Genomic DNA, 19,961 nt, shown 5'->3' on the forward strand with positions numbered 1-19,961 from the left:
CACCCAACATGTCCAGTCCTTCGTTTATAGCAGCAGCTACTGAGAACGTACACATCTCAGCATTTCTTACGTCAGATCTACTGCCACCCAGTGGGCACCATGTGAAATTACTAGGAACCTTCTTCTTCTTCTTTACTGCAGGAGGATACATTATGAAGCTGAGAATCAACAGAAAATATAGATTACTGTCATTTTTCATTGTCCTAGAATATTTTTTTGCCTTACTGTACATATACCCTGATACTGATGGAAAGCATCCTTGCCAAAGGCACTTGTATCACACAGACACCAGCTATCATAATAATCTTACATCCAACAAACTTAAAGGAATTCCAAACCCACTGCTGTGGTCAGACACTGTATAACAAGGCATGAGCAATTAAAGTGATACAAATCAATAGCATGATTTGCAATCAGTGTTATTTTGGGAGTAACGCAATAGAACATTTCTCAGAGGGAACAGCTGTTGTCATTCCCAGCAGCAGTTTATCACTGTGGGAGAGAGAGTGTCTACTGCATGTCTCAAGAGATCCCTGTGTTCTGTGGAAAGTGATAGTCACACGTCTGCCTGTGACTGTGTCTCAGTCTGTGAATGACCTTGACTGGTCACATGCACTTGGAAGGAAGGGAGGAGAGGAGAAGGATGGAGGATGAAAGATGAGAGAAGGGAAGAATGGAAAGGGGAGAAGGGGATGGAAAGGGAGGAGGTAGGAGAGGCTGCAGGCCCAGGCACGTCTTGCTCTGCCCTGGTCTGGGCCTGCTGGAGAGTGGGAGAGAGGAGAAGTGGGGGAGAGAGGAGAAGTGAGGGAGAGAGGAGAAGTGAGGGGGAGAGAGGAGAGGGGGAGGAGAAGTGTCTGCATGCCTAAACACAACAGCATCTCTCACAAGGGCCAGACACCATCACAAATCAACCTTGAGCTCGCCTGGATGTGGATGACAAATCATGTCTGTGGACTTGAGCGTAGACACTAAACTTGGCTGAGTCCTTTTCTATTCTTCACAAAACCAAACATCAGGCCATGAGGACCGATGCCAAGGGCATTATTGAAGTTTGTTTATATACGATCTCATTTATATCCTTCAAACTGGTGTGTCAAGTGCGTACCCACATTCGAAATCAAAATTTGTCTTTGCATGAGAATAACACAAATAGGAGAGAATTAATATTAAACTGGACCAATTGAGGTCTTGTTGCTAGGACGCTCCAGCTGTAATGTCCTGCACAAATGAACTTTCACCTTTCCTCTTATTTGAAACCACAAATCAGCCCCTGAAGACTGCTGACACAGTGCCAAGGTATGAGTGTGTGCATACAGTAAATATCACCCGAGCAGACATTCAACATTAGGGCCCAGAACTTGTTATTCTCTGTGTGTTTTAGGTGGAGTGTAGCCAGGAATCTACTTTTTCCATTTCCTCCTTTTATATCGTTTCATTTCTGAATGAGCTTATGTAATGATCTTGCGTCACAGGAAAAAATAAAGTATACTCCTAACTGGAGACATCTGGCCACTGGCCTGGCTGTAGAGCTCAGCTTTGCAACAGGATGATGAGAGCATAAAGTAAGAGGTTTACATTTGCAGGGCTCATTAAAGAACCCTTTTATAACCTGTTGGATTCAGCAGCAACACATCATCAACATTCCCGTACCTGTGCTTGGTCATGATTTTGTGTGAAGCTGGAGCCTGGGACAGTTGTGTTTTGAGCCAAGTGTGGAGTTTATGGATATGTTTTGAATTTGAGCTACAAGGTGTTACAGTAAATGTTTGCATTTGTTAGGCTGATAACATTATAATTTGAATTTGACTCCTTTTGGATGATCCATGTGTGTGTGTGTGTGTGTGTGTCTGTGTGTGTGTGTGTGTGTGTAATGATGCGCAGATGCACTGAGTCATGGGGATGTGTGATAATATAAGGATCAATCATCTTGAAAGCCCCCTCCTCCATATGCCCAGACCATGTTCACTGACCCACAAAGATGACACAATCCTCCCTCTATTGACATTGTCTCCCAGGAGCCAGAGTAGCCAGAAGGAGCTTAGTGACACACGGTGCAACAGTGCCCACTCCTGGCTGCTCCACATTTCTGAGCTGTGACTGGGAATTACACAACTTCTGGAAAAGTCCAAAGCCACAGGGCGTGAATCAGTGTCAACATCACTGCTAGGTCCTGTATAAATACCTAGCGGAAGACAGCCTCACTGCACTTCATCCGCTCTGAAGAGGCAAGATCAACAGGGAGGTGAGTGATCCTCTTCTGCCTAGCAGTCCCGGCTGGCTGGGAGGAAAATGCATATTGTGTGTCTTCAGGGTATCAGCCCTGTGCACAGCTGCCTTCTGCGGCGCTAGACAAAACTGCAGTAGGAGTATCCTTGAAATGCTTGATTTGTCTTTAGAATTGTTCCTGGGGCTGATGCTACTATTTTTTGCCATGTGGTTTATTATGATAAATATTGTTTCTATTTGATTCTGCAGAAATTCTGGACAGTGATGTTACTGTTATTCCTCATTCTTACTCATGGGTGACCTCTGTTCAAAACTGCCTGTGAATGACCCAGATATGTACTGCGTATATCGCAACATTTTAAGGCTGCAAGCTTTATCCGATGCATTTGCTATAAAGACTCCACAATTGGATAATTAAATTCAACACCCTCAAAGGCACAAAGTCTCTCTGAGTTAGAGTGCTGTTATTGCGTTGATATTGTAGCTGCACAGGGCATGTTTGAGTGAGACGGACAAGCAGAGAGCAATTAAGTCTGGACGCTGCAGTTCTCAAGCCCCATTTTTTCCCCTTGTAGGAGTATACTAGAATGTGCAAATCCCTTTTAATACAGAGCTCAGTCCATCTGCTGGATTGAGCAGAATTGTGGGTTCTACTTCTGGGTTCTATTAATGGTGTTCTACTTTTTCCTGTGCTATTGGACCTTATTTATGAGTAGGACATTGTTTGAAACTTCTTTTTCTCCCATGATTATTTTCCCTTGTATCCACCCAGACCTGTAAAATATGTAAGGCTAGTCCTGTGTCTGAAAATGTCAACATTATGACTGTATCTTGCCATTTCCCTTAATGGCAAGATATTTCCTCCAATGGTGACATTTCAATTGAATATCTGGCACCACAATTGGAAGGATGTGCAATGTTTTCCAAATCTAAACATTGGGCTTTATTTTTTTTCCAACAATTCAGTGTTTTCTGGGAAGTTGTACAGTGAGCGTGTTGAATACACAAGGGATTATAGGGCTGCCTGGAATAATCACAGAGATTAGTGGAGAAGAATTTGTGTTTGTTTCGGCTCCATTCCAACAGGGAGATCTATCAGATTAACGCCCACTAGGGCTGGATTCAATCTCTAGCGCAGAAGATCAGCGTTGTAGCGTGATTAAATGTTATAGGCAATGTTTCTGTGTTTGAGGAGACTGCATTCACAGTAAACGCTGCATATGTCGACTCGATCGGAAATGACCTTTACATTTCAACCGCGCTACAACGCTGCTCTTCGGCGCTAAGGATTGAATCCAGCCCCTAATCTCTGCATTGTATCTATGTCACAGGGTTTATCTTGAGCCTAATGTCAATACTTTTATCAAATTAAACAAGTATACAATAGGATAAATGTCTATGCTGCAATGCAGTATAAACACACTTTATCGTTTGGAACAAATCAGCAAATGTCAGCATTAAAGAAAAAGGTTTCAAATGATGCTGTGTCACAGTATTGTCATTGTTATATGGGCAACATTACCCTCTAGTGGGTAATATCAACATCACAACAACACCAAGGTCAGACGTGGACTATACAGGTATTCCCAAACTGGGGTAATACAGGTATTCTCAAACGCGCAATTACGTCGGCGGTACGCCAAATAAAAATGTGATTCACTATCTATTTTTCACATTTTGAAACAGTCCATTTATATTTTCCAACGGGGCTACACATTTGGCATTTGGGTGCTTTTTCCTCACCCGAGTAGCCTCGTTTCACTTCCAAAAATAAAATGAACCCATCTAGTGTTCAGCGAAATAACAACACGATGTCAAATACAGGTAGCCTAGTCAAATAATTAACATCCAATCAGATTAACCGTTACTCTCTCACTAACGGCCCGTACGTATGGGGTGGGCAAACGTAGCTGCTGCTCATTCAGTTTGCTCGAAAAAGGATAAATGGTTAAAGAAAAGTAAGGCCCGCATCCATAGAGACACATACCAGCTCTACTGGTAGTACTGCTACTGCCATCAGTACTCCACCTGCACCTGTCCACGACACAAGTTATTCTGCTTCCACAAGCACATCCATAGAGACACATACCAGCTCTACTGGTAGTACTGCTACTGCCAGCAGTACTCCACCTGCACCTGTCCACGACACAAGTTATTCTGCTTCCACAAGCACATCCATAGAGACACATACCAGCTCTACTGGTAGTACTGCTACTGCCATCAGTACTCCACCTGCACCTGTCCACGACACAAGTTGATCTGCTTCCACAAGCACATCCATAGAGACACATACCAGCTCTACTGGTAGTACTGCTACTGCCAGCAGTACTCCACCTGCACCTGTCCACGACACAAGTTATTCTGCTTCCACAAGCACATCCATAGAGACACATACCAGCTCTACTGGTAGTACTGCTACTGCCATCAGTACTCCACCTGCACCTGTCCACGACACAAGTTGATCTGCTTCCACAAGCACATCCATAGAGACACATACCAGCTCTACTGGTAGTACTGCTACTGCCATCAGTACTCCACCTGCACCTGTCCACGACACAAGTTGATCTGCTTCCACAAGCACATCCATAGAGACACATACCAGCTCTACTGGTAGTACTGCTACTGCCAGCAGTACTCCACCTGCACCTGTCCACGACACAAGTTGATCTGCTTCCACAAGCACATCCATAGAGACACATACCAGCTCTACTGGTAGTACTGCTACTGCCATCAGTACTCCACCTGCACCTGTCCACGACACAAGTTGATCTGCTTCCACAAGCACATCCATAGAGACACATACCAGCTCTACTGGTAGTACTGCTACTGCCAGCAGTACTCCACCTGCACCTGTCCACGACACAAGTTGATCTGCTTCCACAAGCACATCCATAGAGACACATACCAGCTCTACTGGTAGTACTGCTACTGCCAGCAGTACTCCACCTGCACCTGTCCACGACACAAGTTGATCTGCTTCCACAAGCACATTCATAGAGACACATACCAGCTCTACTGGTAGTACTGCTACTGCCATCAGTACTCCACCTGCACCTGTCCACGACACAAGTTGATCTGCTTCCACAAGCACATCCAATGCTTAGCATCAGTATTTCTACATGTTGTTGCTAGCCCAGCTAGCATGGACACTGACAGCTGTGAATCTGATGCAGCTACTGCCCCCTTACCCGGGAAAGCACCAACAGACAGGGACGTTGGACCATCGAAGAGCAAATGTGATGAGAACTACATTGATTTGGGGTTCACTTATATTAGGAGTAGTGCCTTTCCTCAGCCACAGTGTGTTATATGTGCAAAAGTACTATCTCACAACTCGATGAAACCTTCACTCTTGCGTAGACATTTAGAAACAAAACATGCCAATTTGAAAAATAAGCCATGGGAGTTTTTTGAGCAAGAATTAAGACGACTTTCAAGTAGTAAGACATGTATAAAAGCAACAGATACCATTAAAAAGGAGCTAGAAGTCGTATATGATGAGCTACCGAGTGGCTAGGACAGGCAAGCCCCATACAATTGTGGAGGACTTAATTCTCCCTGCTGCCGCGGATATGGCTGGGACAATGCTGGGGGAAAGGCCAAAAAAACGAGACAGACAATTCCTTTGTCAAACAACACTGTTTCACGACGCATCAGGGACACGGCAGGAGATGCTTTGAAACAATTACTACTTCGCATACAAGCCTGTGAATTCTATGCATTACATCTGGATGAGTCAACAGACATGGCGACCTGGCACAGCTCCTGTTATATGTCCGTTACGTTTATGGGAGGTCAATTAAGGAAGACATCCTCTTCTGCAAACCACTGGAAACCAGGACAATAGGAGAGGATATTTTTAAAGTACTGGACACCTTTGTGATATCAAATGGACTTTGGTGGTCAAGATGTGTTGGTATCTGTACTAATGGCGCAAAAGTCATGACAGGGAGACATGGTGGAGTGGTAACGATGTGCAAGCAGTTGCTCCCGACGACACTTGGGTACACTGCAGCATCCACTTAGAGGCTCTTGCTGCCAAGGGAATGCCTGACAACTTGAAAGGCGTTTTGGACACTACAGTGAAAATGGTTAACTTCGTTAAAGCAAGGCCCCTGAACTCTCGCGTATTTTCTGCACTATGCAATGATATGGGCAGCTTGTAACGCTTTTACAACATACAGAAGTGGGCTAGTTATCAAGGGGCACGTTTTTTGTATTGACACGTTTTTTTTTTTTAATTGAGAGACGAGCTTAAAGTTTTCTTTACTGACCATGATTGACACTCATTCTTATGTTTAATAAATGTATCGTATAGCGTGTGTGTGGCAGGCTTACAATGTTGGCAAAAAAAACATTTGAGAGTGCGCTGACCCTGGTGCTAGAGAGTGTTGAATGTTTGAAAGGGTATGGGACTATAAAAAGTTTGGGAACCACTGGACTATGAGGTCATTTTTCAGTGCTTTTCATAAGAGGCGTTATGATTACATCCGAAATACCCTAAGCCCCCTCTGTTTTTCAGGTGTGTACTGCATCAGTCGCTTGGTATCTAAGAAACAGTAAAGATGAGAGTCTTTGGGTCACTAGTGGGCCTTGCTTTGCTTCTGGTATCTACTGAGTGTCTGCTGCCTCCATCCAAGGAGGATCTAAGCCGTAAGCCATCATATAACTAAATATCTTCAAATTGTTCAGAATAGCCGTATACTGTATAATGCAGGATATTTTTAAGTCGCTGGGGAGATTTATTTTGAGCGATTGTTCTCTGCAGAGATTTCTCTCCTGGGGGTGAAGTACCTGGACAAGCAGATAGAGAATGCCATCAGTGGGGTGAAGGAGATGAAGACAGTGATGGAGAGGTCTGGAGATGATCACAATAAGTTCCTGAGTGCCCTGGAGAAAACTAAACAGCAAAAAGAGGTACAGTGCATTTGAGCAACACACAGTACCATGAGCTTTCATCACTGTTTTGGACAAAAATAAGTTAAAGATCACACTACATTTTGTGTTCAATTCATCAGCTATAGTCGCCTAGTTCTTTTTAGACCACTGACTCAGTTGCTGTGTTTGTTTCCCAGGATGCTCTGAAGGCAGCTCAGGAGATGGAGACTAAACTGAGTGAGGAGCAGGAGGTGTGTAACGGCACCATGCAGTCTCTGTGGGAGGAGTGCAAGCCCTGTCTGAAGAACACCTGCATCAAATACTACTCCAGGACCTGCAGCAGTGGCGCCGGATTGATTGGCAGACAGGTATCGCCTCAACTACACAGAACTATCATCAATCAATCTCCACATTGGTTTGCAATTGTAGTTCAAATATGTTGTGTAAGCTAGACTTACACAGAGACATGCACAACCACTGATCAATGTGTTTAAGCTATTATACAATCCTTCCAAATAAAATAGGTCACTGTTGTACTAGCTGCTTTCTCCTGTTTCCCTCTCAGCTGGAGGAGGTTCTGAACAGGACCTCTCCATTCTCCATCTGGATCAACGGGGAGAACATGGATGTTCTGGAGAGGGAGGACCAGGAGCAGAGCCAGAGGTTCCAGAACCTGGAGGAGCGCTACTCCGACGTGGCCGATGGGGTGGACAGTATCTTCATGGACAGCTTGAGGGTGTTTGACCACATGCGCTCCCTCAACCCTCCCATGTTCTCCAGCCCCTTCCACATGCCCAGTCTATGGGGTCATAGGGAGAGGGCCAATGAGAGAGCAGAGATGGCAGAGACGGGCGAGGTGCGCTCCCGTATGGTCAGGTCCGCTTTGCAGGACCCAGACTTCCATGGGTTCCACAACATGTTCGCTCCTATGATGGACATGGCCCGGAATATCTTCGGCTCCATGGGGCCTGTCATGGACGCAGACGCTAACTTTGACATCAACCCCTCAGAGGGTATACCTCAGTCCTAATTAAACAACTGTTATTATACAATAACATGGTGTTAACGTTTACATGAATGATATTGGGCTTCTTTTTTCCACAGAGGGGAGTGTGAATGAGGATGTTATTGTGACAAAGCCTTCCGGTATGACCTGCAGAGAGATACGTCGCAATTCTGCTGGCTGCATTAAACTGCGAGGAGAGTGTGAAAAATGCGTAGCGATCCAGGATATTGGTAAAGCCCATCAGATTTTCTTTCTCTTTCTTACCACAAAGTCATGCCTTGGCTGAGTCAGGTATTTTTAAAATTGTTTTATTTAAGCTTAATTAGCTAGGCAAGTCAGTTATGAACCAATTCTTATTTACAATGACGACCTAACAAAAGGCAAAAGGCCTCCTGCGAGGACTGGGATGGGATTAAAAAGAAAAATATAGGACAAAAAACACATCACGACAGTAGAGACACCACAACACTACATAAAGAGAGACCTAAGACAACAACATAGCATGGCAGAAACACATGACAACACAGCATGGTAGCAGCACAAAACATGTGTTGTGACGTATTGATTTATGTGACGACTGCTGTTCATCTAACTATTAACTGTTTATAATTACGTCTTTCAATTAATCAGGTAATCATTAACTCAGTAGGGGCACCATGGGAAAAGTTCGTTTTTTATTGAGTTTCCTTTTCCCCTAATTAACTATCAGAATATAGATTTTACAGCAGTCTCATCCTGAACGTCGCATAATTCGCACAAACCCGAGTCTCACTAAATAATTTTGTACCACACCAATTGAGTTGATAATTTATTTACTAACATGCTAAAGATACACATACACAAACAAACAGTCTAGGCTATTGATTAAAACTTAGTACAATGAAAAATGTTCCAGTTTCACCTGTTACACAAAATGGGGATTTAGAAAGAGAGAGAAAGAGAGAGTGCACGAGAGAAAAGAACACTTGAATACATTTGTAAACTATGCTTAAGTTTAGCCCTTACACCTTGCCCCGAACTGCTGCTCTTATGGGTTAGAATATAATGATGTAATTACTTGTCGAAGGTCTCTTCTCTGATGGTGGCACTTCTTTCGTTACCAGGTGTAAGTCTCTGATTGTCCACACGATGTCAGTGTCCTTTCTCTTAGTGGTCTGTTTTCTTGCCCTCGTTCTGAAAAGGGGTCTTCTCCGGACGACTAATTAGCCGTGTACAGTCGTGGCCAAAAGTTTTGAGAATGACACAAATATTAATTTTCACAAAGTCTGCTGCCTCAGTTTGTATGATGGCAATTTGCACATACTCCAGAATGGTATGAAGAGTGATCAGATGAATTGCAATTAATTGCAAAATCCCTATTTGCCATGCAAATGAACTGAATCCCCCCTAAACATTTCCACTGCATTTCAGCCCTGCCACAAAAGGGCCAGCTGACATCATGTCAGTGATTCTCTCGTTAACGCAGGTGTGAGTGTTGACGAGGACAAGGCTGGAGATCACTCTGTCATTCTGATTTAGTTCAAATAACAGACTGGAAGCTTCAAAAGGAGGGTGGTGCTTGGAATCATTGTTCTTCCTCTGTCAACCATGGTTACCTGCAAGGAAACACGTGCCGTCAGCATTGCTTTGCACAAAAAGGGCTTCACAGGCAAGGATATTGCTGCCAGTAAGATTGCACTTAAATCAACCATTTATCGGATCATCAAGAACTTCAAGGAGAGCGGTTCAATTGTTGTGAAGAAGGCTTCAGGGTGCCCAAGCAAGTCCAGCAAGCGCCAGGACCGTCTCCTAAAGTTGATTCAGCCGCGGGATCGGGGCATCACCAGTACAGAGCTTGCTCAGGAATGTCAGTAGGCAGGTGTGAATGTATCTGCACGCACAGTGAGGCGAAGAATTTTGGAGGATGGCTTGGTGTCAAGAAGGGCAGCAAAGAAGCCACTTCTCTCCAAGAAAAACATCAGGGACAGACTAATATTCTGCAAAAGGTACAGGGATTGGACTGCTGAGGACTGGGGTAAAGTATTTTCTCTGATGAATCCCCTTTCCGATTGTTTGGGGCATCCGGAAAAAAGCTTGCCCGGAGAAGACAAGGTGAGCGCTACCTTCAGTCCTGTGTCATGCCAACAGTAAAGCATCCTGAGAACATTCATGTGTGGGGTTGCTTCTCAGCCAAGGGAGTGGGCTCACTCACAATTTTGCCTAAGAACAGCCATGAATAAAGAATGATACCAACACATCATTCTAGAGCAACTTCTCCCAACCATCCAGGAACAGTTTGGTGACGAACAATGCCCAGCATGATGGAGCACCTTGCCATAAGGCAAAAGTGATAACTAAGTGGCTCGGGGAACAAAACATTGATATTTTGGGTCCATGGCCAGGAAACTCCCTAGACCTTAACCCCATTGAGAACTTGTGGTCAATCCTCAAGAGGCGGGTGGACAAACAAAAACCCACAAATTCTAACAAACTCCAAGCATTGATTATGCAAGAATGGTTTGCCATCAGTCAGGATGTGGTCCAGAAGTTAATTGACAGCATGCCAGGGTGGATTGCAGAGGTCTTGAAAAAGAAGGGTCAACACTGCAAATATTGACTCTTTGCATCAACGTCATGTAATTGTCAATAAAAGTCTTTGACACTTATGAAATGCCTGTAATTGTACTTCAGTATTCCATAGTAACATCTGACAAAAATATCTAAAGACACTGAAGCAGCAAACTTTGAAAATTAATATTTGTGTCATTCTCAAAACTTTTGGCCACGACTATGGACGGTTCCAGTTTGGGAATGAAAGCAGTGTAGACACACGATTCCTTGGATAGAATAACATAAGCATAAATTGTTAAGAGGTTATTTTGTCTTCCTCAACCTCATGTTGCGTTTTGGGGTTGCGACTACTCAGACCTTAGACAACTAATTTCACAGTTCACTTTTCCAAAGCATTATTTTTGATCTGGACATTTTCCACACAACATACAATATGTATACATCATGTGCATACTATGGAAACTCTTCAAGTTACAATGTTTCCGTTATAATGTCGTCATTTAACCTTTAATAACGTAACAAAAACGACATTCATTTTCATATTCCATCTATCGTTATTACCACCATTTTTGCTGATGAAATATATTTTCCTATGTCCATTTATTGCATGTATCGTTCTGAGTTAGATTCTCCATAGGGCCCACTCACACATTCCAAACCTCCACACTGAGTTGACAAAGGATTTTGTCTGCTGCCTTAAGATTTACAACGGGCATGAGGTGTCATAAAACCCCTCATCTCCCCCCTGTGGTGGGTGTGAGAGATATATCTGTAGGACTTTGGTCCATGGTAACCTGACCCGAACAGGACAGTCATGACACATGGTACAAACATTATTGGGCACAGACAACAGCACAAAGGCAAGAAGGTAGAGACAACAATACACATGTGAAGCATCCACAACTGTCAGTAAGAGTGTCCATGATTGAGTCTTTGAATGAAGAGATGAAGAGAGAAAACTGTTCAGTTTGAGTGTTTTTTTTTGCAGCTCGTTCCAGTTGCGAACTGAAAAGAGGAGGATGTGTGTGGTTTGGGGACGTTCAACAGAATGTGACTGGCAGAACAGGTTTTTGTATGTGGAGGATGAGGGCTGCAGTAGGTATCTCAGATAGGGGGGAATGAGGCCTATAAATAAGCATCAACCAGTGGGTCTTGCTATGGGTATACAGAGATCACCAGTTTACGGAGGAGTATAACGTGCAGTGATGTGTCCTATAAGGAGCATTGGTGGTAAATCTGATGGCCGAATGGTAAAGGACATCTAGCCGCTCGAGAGCACCCTTACCTGCCAATCTATAAATTACGTCTTCGTAATTTAGCTTGGGTAGGATGGTCATCTAAATCAGGGTTAGTTTGGCAGCTGGAGTGAAAGAGGAATGATTACGATAGAGGAAATCAAGTCTAGATTTAACCTTATAGCCTGCAGCTTTGATATTTCCTGAGAGAAGGACAGTGTACTGTCTAGCCATACTCCCAAGTACTTGCATGAGGTGACTAACTCAAGCTCTAAACCCTCAGAGGTTGTAATCGTACCAGTGGAGAGAGAGGCATTCTTCTTACCAAACCACATTACCTTTGTTTTGGAGGTGTTCAGAACAAGGTTAAGGGCAGAGAAAGCTTGTTGGACACTAAGAAATCTTTGTTGTAGAGCATTTAACAAAAATTCCGGTGAGGGCCCAGCTGAGTATAAAACTGCATATATCATCTGTATCATCTGCATATCAATGGATGAGAGAGCTTACTGCCGAGCTATGTTGTTGATGTAAATTGAGAAGAGTGTGGGGCCTAGGATCGAGTCCTTGGTGACAGGCAGTGGCTGAGACAGCAGATGTTCTGACTTTATACACTGCACTCTTTGAGAGAGGTAGTTAGCAAACCAGGCCAAAGACCCCTCAGAGACACCAATACTCCTCCCACAAGTATGGAATGGTCTAGCATATCAAAAGCTTTGGACAAGTCAAAATAATAGCAACACAACATTGCTTAGAATCAAGGGCAATGGTGACATAATTTAGGACCTTTAAGGTGGCAGTGACACATCCATATCCTGGGCGGAAACCAGATTGCATATGAGAGAAAATACTATAGACATCAAGAAAGCCAGTCAGTTGATTATTGATAACTTTTTCCAACACTTCTGAACGCGGAACGAGGGAGAGCTCGGATGTTCTTTTTAAAAGTTTGTTGTTTTGAAAGTGTATTAGTAGCTAGCTAACTTTTTTAGTTTGGATTCTGCAACGTAGTTGTTGGGACAGCTAGTCTCTGTCCAGTGATCCTGCCGAACAAGGGCGGGTCTGAGGAGCTATTTGGCATAGCAGCTAGCCTATTCATACGAAATGGCGCCGACAGAGAGGGCTGCCATGCTTCTAGCTCTTAGGAAACTTCGCAGTATTTCGTTTTTTAAGTATTATTTCTTACATTATTAGCCCAGAAAATGTTTTGTGTTATTACATACAGCCGGGAAGAACTATTGGATATCAGAGTGGCGGTAACTTTCCAGCACCAGCAGCATTACGACCAGGAATACAACTTTCCGAAGCGGATCCTTTGTTTGCACCCCCCAGGGCAATTGAACTGATTCCAGAGGCCGACCCAAAACATGCCGGCGGAGGAGAGGTACTCGGAGTGGTATTCTAGTCCGACTTAGTAGGCATGCATACCACCCACCGCTTTGGAGTATATTACTCGCTAATGTTCAGTCTCTGGATGATAATGTTGATGAGCTTAGGGCCAGGGTTTCTTTCCAGACAGACATCAGGTATTGTAACATACTCTGTTTCAAGGAAACATGGCTCTCTCGGGATATACTGTCTAAGTCGGTCCAGCCATTTGGGTTCTCAGTTCATCGCACAGACAGGAATAAATATCTCTCCGGGAAGAAGAAGGGCGGGGTCGTATGATTCATGATTAACGACTCATGGTATGATTGTGATAACATACAGGAACTCAAGTCCTTTTGTTCCCCCGACCTAGAATGCCTCAATGAAATGCAGACCATATTATCTCCTAAGATAATTATTTTTGGTTATTGTCACAGCCCTGTATATCCCCCGTCAAGCCGATACCACGACGGCCCTCAAAGAACTTTACTGGACTTTATGCAAACTGGAAAAAACATATCCCGAGGCTGCATTTATTGTATCTGGGGATTTTAACAAAGCAAATTTGAGAAAAAGGCTGCCGAAGTTCTATCAACACATCGACTGTAGTACTCGCACTGCTAAAACACTCGACCACTGCTACTCCAACTTCCGGGATGACTACAAGGCCCTCCCCCGTCCTCCTTTTGGCAAATCTGACCATGACTCCAGTTTGCTCCAACCTTCTTAATGGCAGAAATTCAAACAGGAAATAGCCTTGCTAAGGACTATTCAATGCAGGTCAATCGGAATCCACGCTTCAAGATTGTTTTGATCACGCGGCCTGGGATATGTTCCGGGTAGCTTCAGAGATTAATATTAATGAATATACTGATACGGTGACTGAGTTTATCAGGAAGTGCATAGGAGATGTTGTACCCACTGTGACTATTAAAACCTACCCGAACTATAAACCGTGAATAGATGGCAGCATTTGCGCAAAACTGAAGAGCGAACCACCGCATTTAAACATGGCAAGGTGACTAGGAATATGGCAGAATACAAACAATGTAGCTATTCCCTCCACAAGGCAATCAAACAGGCAAAACGTAAGTATGGAGACAAAGTGGAGTCGCAATTCAACAGCTCAGACACGAGAGGTATGTGGCAGGGTCTACAGACAATAACGGACTACTAAAGGAAAACTAGCCATGTTGAGGACACCGACGTCTTGCTTCTGGCCAAGCTAACTGCCTGCTTTGAGGATAACACAGTGCCACTGACACGGCCCGCTGCCAAAGACTGTGGGCGCTCCTTCTCCGTGGTAAGACATTTAAGAGTGTTAACCCTTGCAAGGCTGCCGGCCCAGACGGTATCCCTAGCCACGTCATCAGACCATGTGCAGACCAGCTGGCTGGTGTGTTTACGGACATATTCAATCTCTCCCTATGCCAGTCTGCTGTCCCCACGTGCTTCAAGATGCCCACCATTGTTCCTGTGCCCAAGAAAGCAAAGGTAACTGAACTACATTACTATCACCCCGTAGCACTCACTTCTGTCATCATGAAGTGCTTTGAGACTAGTCAAGGATCATATCATGTCACCCTAGACCCACTTCAATTTGCTTACCACCCCAACAGATCCAGAGACGATGCAATCTCCATCGCACTGCACTCTGCCCTATCCCATCTGTACAAGAGGAATACCAATGTAAGAATGTTGTTCATTGACTATAGCTCAGTATTCAACACCATAGTACCCTCCAAGCACATCATTAAGCTCATGGCCCTGGGTCTGAACCCCGCCCTGTGCAACTAGGTCCTGGACTTCCTGATGGGCAACCCCCAGGTGGTGAAGGTAGGAAACAACACCTCCACTTCACTGATCCTCAACACTGGGGCCCCACAAGGGTGCATGCTCAGCCCCCTCCTGTACTTCCTGTTCACCCATGACTGTGTGCCCAAGCACACCTCCAACTCAATTATCAAGTTTGCAGACGACACAACAGTAGAAGGCTTGATTACCAACAATGACGTGACAGCCTACAGGGAGGAAATGAGGGCACTGAGAGTGTGATGCCAGGGAAATAAATTCTCATTCAAGGTCAACAAAACCAAGGAGATGAATCGTGGACTTCGGGAAACAGCAGAGGGAGCACCCCTCTATCCACATTGACGGTACCGCAGTAGAGAAGGTCCTCTGCGTACACATCACTGACAAACTGAAAGGGTCTACCCACACAGACTGTGTGGTGTCGAAGGTGCAACAGTGCCTCTTCAACCTCAGTGAGCTGAAGAAATTTGGCTTGGTATCTAAAACCCTCACAAACTTTTACAGATGCACAATTGAGAGCATCCTGTCGGGATGTATCACCGTCTGGAACAGTAACTGCACCGCCTGCAACCACTGGGCTCTCCAGAGGGTGGTACAGTCTGCCCAACGCATCACCAGGGGCAAACTACCTGCCCTGCAGGACACCTACAGCACCCGATGTCACAGGAAGGCCAAAAAGATCATCAAGGACAACAACCACCCGAGCCACTGCCTGCTCACACCGCTATCATTCAGAAGGCGAGGTCAGTACAGGTTCATCAAAGCTGGGACTGAGAGACTGAAAACAGAAAACAGCTCAAGGCCATCAGACTTTTAAATAGCCATCACTAGCACAGAGTCAGCTGCCTATATACATAGACTTGAAATCACATGCCACTTTAATAATGGAACACCAGTCACTTTAATAATGTTTACATGTTTTGCATTACTCATCTCATATGTATAGTGGAAGTTTGAAGTTTGAAGTTTACATAAACTAGTTTTAATGACTCCAACCTAAGAGTTTCAAGCACTCCACACATTTCTTGTTAACAAACTATACCTTTGCGTGACACAAGTAATTTTTCCAACAATTGTTTACAGACAGATTATTTCACTTATAACTTAGTGTATCGCAATTCCAGTGGGTCCACTGTGCTTTTATACAGCTTGGAAAATTCCAGAAAATTATGTCATGACTTTAGAAGCCTCTTCTTTCACATTCTCTTCTTTCAATGTTATGGCATCTTCCTCCTTTTTGATTCTGAAAGCTTCTACCTCTACCATAGGCTAATTTACATAATTTGAGTCAATTGGAGGTGTACCTGTGGATGTATTTCAAGGCCTACCTTCAAACTCAGTGCCTCTTTGCTTGACATCATGTGAAAATCAAAAGAAATCAGCCAAGACCTCAGAAAAATAATTGTATACCTCCACAAGTCTGGTTCATCCTTGAGAGCAATTTCCAAACGCCTGAAGGTACCACGTTCATCTGTACAAACAATAGTACGCAAGTATAAACACCATGAGACCACGCAGCCATCATACTGCTCAGGAAGGAGACGCGTTCCGTCTCCTAGAGATGAACGTACTTTGGTGCGAAAAGTGCAAATCAATCCCAGAACAACAGCAAGGGACCTTGTGAAGATGCTGGAGGAAACAGGTACAGAAGTATCTATATCCACAGTAAAATGAGTCCTGTATCGACATAACCTGAAAAGCCACTCAGCAAGGAAGAAGCCACTGCTCCAAAACCGCCATAAAAAAGCCAGACTATGGTTTGCAACTGCACATGGGGACGAAGATTGTACTTTTTGGAGAAATGTCCTCTGGTGTGATGAAACAAAAATAGAACTGTTTGGCCATAATGACTATCGTTATGTTTGAAGGTAAAAGGGGGAGGCTTGCAAGCCGATAAACACCATCCCAACCGTGAAGCACGGGGGTGGGCAACAGCATGTTGTGGGGGTGCTTTGCTGAAGGAGGGACTGGTGCACTTCACAAAACAGATGGCATCATGAGGAACAAAAATGATGTGGATATATTGAAGCAACGTCTCAAGACATCAGTCAGGAAGTTAAAGCTTGGTCGCAAATGGGTCTTCCAAATGGACAATGACCCCAAGCATACTTTCAAAGTTGTTCCAAAATGGCTTAAGGACAACAAAGTCAAGGTATTGGATTGGCCATCACAAAGCAATAATCTCAATCCTATAGAACATTTGTGGGCAGAACTGAAAAAACATGTGTGAGCAAGGAGGCCTACAAACCTGACTCACTTACACCAGCTCTGTCAGGAGGAATGGGCCAAAATTCACCCAACTTATTGTGAGAAGCTTGTGGAAGGCTACCTGAAACATTTCACCCAAGTTAAACAATTTAAAGACAATGCTACCAAATACTTATTTAGGGTATGTAAACTAATGACACACTGGGAATGTGATGAAAGAAATAAAAGCTGAAATAAATCATTCTCTCTACTATTATTCTGACATTTCACATTCTTACAATAAAGAGGTGATCCTAACTGACCTAAAACAGGGAATTCTTACTCGGATTAAATGTCAGGAAGTTTAAATGTATTTCGCTAAGGTTTATGTAAACTTCCGACTTCAACTGTAGTTAAGCTGCAGCAGGCTCAGAACAGAGATGCATGTCTTGCTCTTCATTGTAATCAGAGTGCTGATGTAAATACTATTCATGCCAGTCTCTCTTGGCTAAGAGTTGAGGAGAGACTGACTGCATCACTTCTTTTTATAAGAAACATGAATGTTTTGAAAATCCCAAATTGTTTGCATAGTCAATTAACACACAGCTCTGACACACACACACACTTACCCCACCAGATACGCGCCACCAGAGGTCTTTTCACAGTCCCCAAATCCAGAACAATTTCAAGAAAGTGTACAGTATTATATAGCAAGGAACTCCATTCCATCTCGTATTGCTCAAATTAACAGCAAACCTGGTTTTAAAAATCAGATAAAGCAACACCTCACGACACAACGCCTTTCCCCTATTTGATCTAGATAGTTTGTGTGCAAGTATTGATGTGTAGGGTACGTGTGCCTATCTGTGTAGTTCTGTCCTTGCGCTGTTCTGTCTATTCATGTTCTGTATTATGTCATGTTTCATGACCCAGTAAGGGTAGCTGCTACTTTTGCAACAGCTAATGAGGATCCTAATAAAATACCTAAAATACTTTTGATAAACAGGGAAAAATTGAAATTGGCCTTTAACAGTTAGGATCAGCTTGATCTCCGCCTTTAAATAAAGGACGCACCGTGGCTGCCTTCCAAGCAACGGGAACCACCCCAAAGAGGAGAGACAGGTTAAAAAGGTCAGAGATAAGCTTGGTGATGATAGAGGCTGGAACCTTAAAGCAGAAAGGATTTAAACCATCTGACTCAGATGTTTTTTTGGGGTCAAGTATAAGGAGCTCCTTTAGCACCTTAGACTCAGCGACAGCCTGCAAGGAGACACTTTGTAGCAGGGCAGGGTAAAAAGAGGAGCATCGGGGCTAGTCGCATTAGAAGTGGTGGGAGATGAGGAAATGTTGTACAGGCAATGAGGGATGGCCGAGTCAAATAGGAATCCTGACTTAATGAAGTGGTGATTAAAGAGCTCAGCCATGTGCTCCTTGTCAGTAACAACCAATTCAACATTAAGGGACACGGGCAGCTGTGAGTAGGGTCTATTCTTCAGGTCTTCAACAGTTTTCCAGAACTTCTTGGGGTTAGACCCAGAGAACTGCTCCTTAAGCTAACTTTGGCCTTCCGAATAGGTATAACAAGTTGCTAGTACATCACACCAAAAGTTGCTGATATGGAGCTAAAGGGACACCAGTGACTCTGTTGACTATAGAGTTGTGTATTACATGAAATGTGGTTCTCTCCTCCAGACTGTTCAGGGAAGAAGCCTCTGGCTGGTCCTCTGAAGAAGGACCTGGAGCAGGCCCTGGCCATGGCAGAGAAGTTCACTCAGGAGTACAGCAAGCAGCTGAGGAAGTTTGAGGAGCAGTTGTCCAACACTTCCAGCCTGCTAGACCTTTTCAGCAAGCAGTTTGGCTGGGTGTCTGCCCTGGCCAACAACACCAACACCAAGGATGAAATCTTCAAGATCGAAACGGTGAGAGGCCATAATCTGCAATGCGTTGTATCCTATTTCTTTGTAACATGGTCTTATGAAGACTTACGTCTTGAATTCCTCCAAGGTCATGTCCAAGGACACAGAGGACCCTGAGAAGCCAGGGGACACCAATGTGTCTGTCCAGTTGTTTGACAACCCTGCCATGACCTTCAGTGTGCCTGGAGACATCCCCTGGAATGACCCCAAGTTCTCTGAGGTGGTGGCACAGCAGGCCCTAGACCTCTACAAACAGACCACTGTGTGAGTGCTTCTGTGTCATTGGACCAATAATAATCTTACTAATCACACCAGGCTTTATAGCAAGTATATTTTAAAGTGAGATAGGAGACAAATGTCCTGAAGTGGGTTTCGATTTTTTTATTACCTTTTCCTTTCCAGAGTGGTGAAGTAGAAATCGGAGGACACCCAACCATGCACCGCTACACAAAGCAGAATGTTCAGGATGACTTCACTGTCAACTAGAAAAAGTGAAACCTGTCATCATTGATCATATTTTAAGTAATTGTATATTCCTGTGTAACTAGAGCTCGTCCTGCTATAAGAACTGAATAAATAAACACACCAAGTCCTGTTGGCTTGAGGAGAAAGAATATAGTACTGCTGTTGCCCATGAGTAAAACCTGCTCACTGCTCTTCACTTCATGTTAATTGCTACTGTTCCTTTTGTAGTTCTGTGCTCTTCTGCACAGCAACATGCAATATAAATAAATGAGACCTGACAAAAACACCACCACTGTATCTCTGATTATTTACTTGCCTAAG

The 19,961-nt window shown here is 44.0% G+C and overlaps 1 protein-coding gene across 1 annotated transcript; it reads left to right on the forward strand.

The window, feature by feature from the left end:
* The first annotated feature begins 2,088 nt into the window (after positions 1-2,088).
* Positions 2,089-19,929, forward strand: clu (clusterin). Its single transcript, XM_021600461.2, has 9 exons — positions 2,089-2,242; positions 6,749-6,879; positions 6,995-7,143; positions 7,302-7,472; positions 7,670-8,117; positions 8,209-8,340; positions 18,952-19,178; positions 19,264-19,439; positions 19,578-19,929. The coding sequence occupies exons 2-9, from the start codon at positions 6,792-6,794 to the stop codon at positions 19,588-19,590; spliced, it is 1,404 nt and encodes a 467-aa protein (XP_021456136.2). The 5' UTR covers positions 2,089-2,242; positions 6,749-6,791; the 3' UTR covers positions 19,591-19,929.
* The last annotated feature ends 32 nt before the right edge of the window (positions 19,930-19,961 follow it).

The sequence above is a fragment of the Oncorhynchus mykiss genome, chromosome 4, assembly GCF_013265735.2.
Source record: "Oncorhynchus mykiss isolate Arlee chromosome 4, USDA_OmykA_1.1, whole genome shotgun sequence".
Lineage (NCBI taxonomy): Eukaryota > Metazoa > Chordata > Actinopteri > Salmoniformes > Salmonidae > Oncorhynchus > Oncorhynchus mykiss.

Coding starts and splice junctions, on each gene's coding strand:
- clu (XM_021600461.2), top strand. CDS start 6,792: ATGAGAGTCTTTGGGTCACTAGTGGGCCTTGCTTTGCTTCTGGTATCT. Junction 8,118..8,208: donor TGACATCAACCCCTCAGAGG/GTATACCTCAGT, acceptor TTTTTTCCACAG/AGGGGAGTGTGAATGAGGAT. Junction 19,179..19,263: donor AAATCTTCAAGATCGAAACG/GTGAGAGGCCAT, acceptor AATTCCTCCAAG/GTCATGTCCAAGGACACAGA.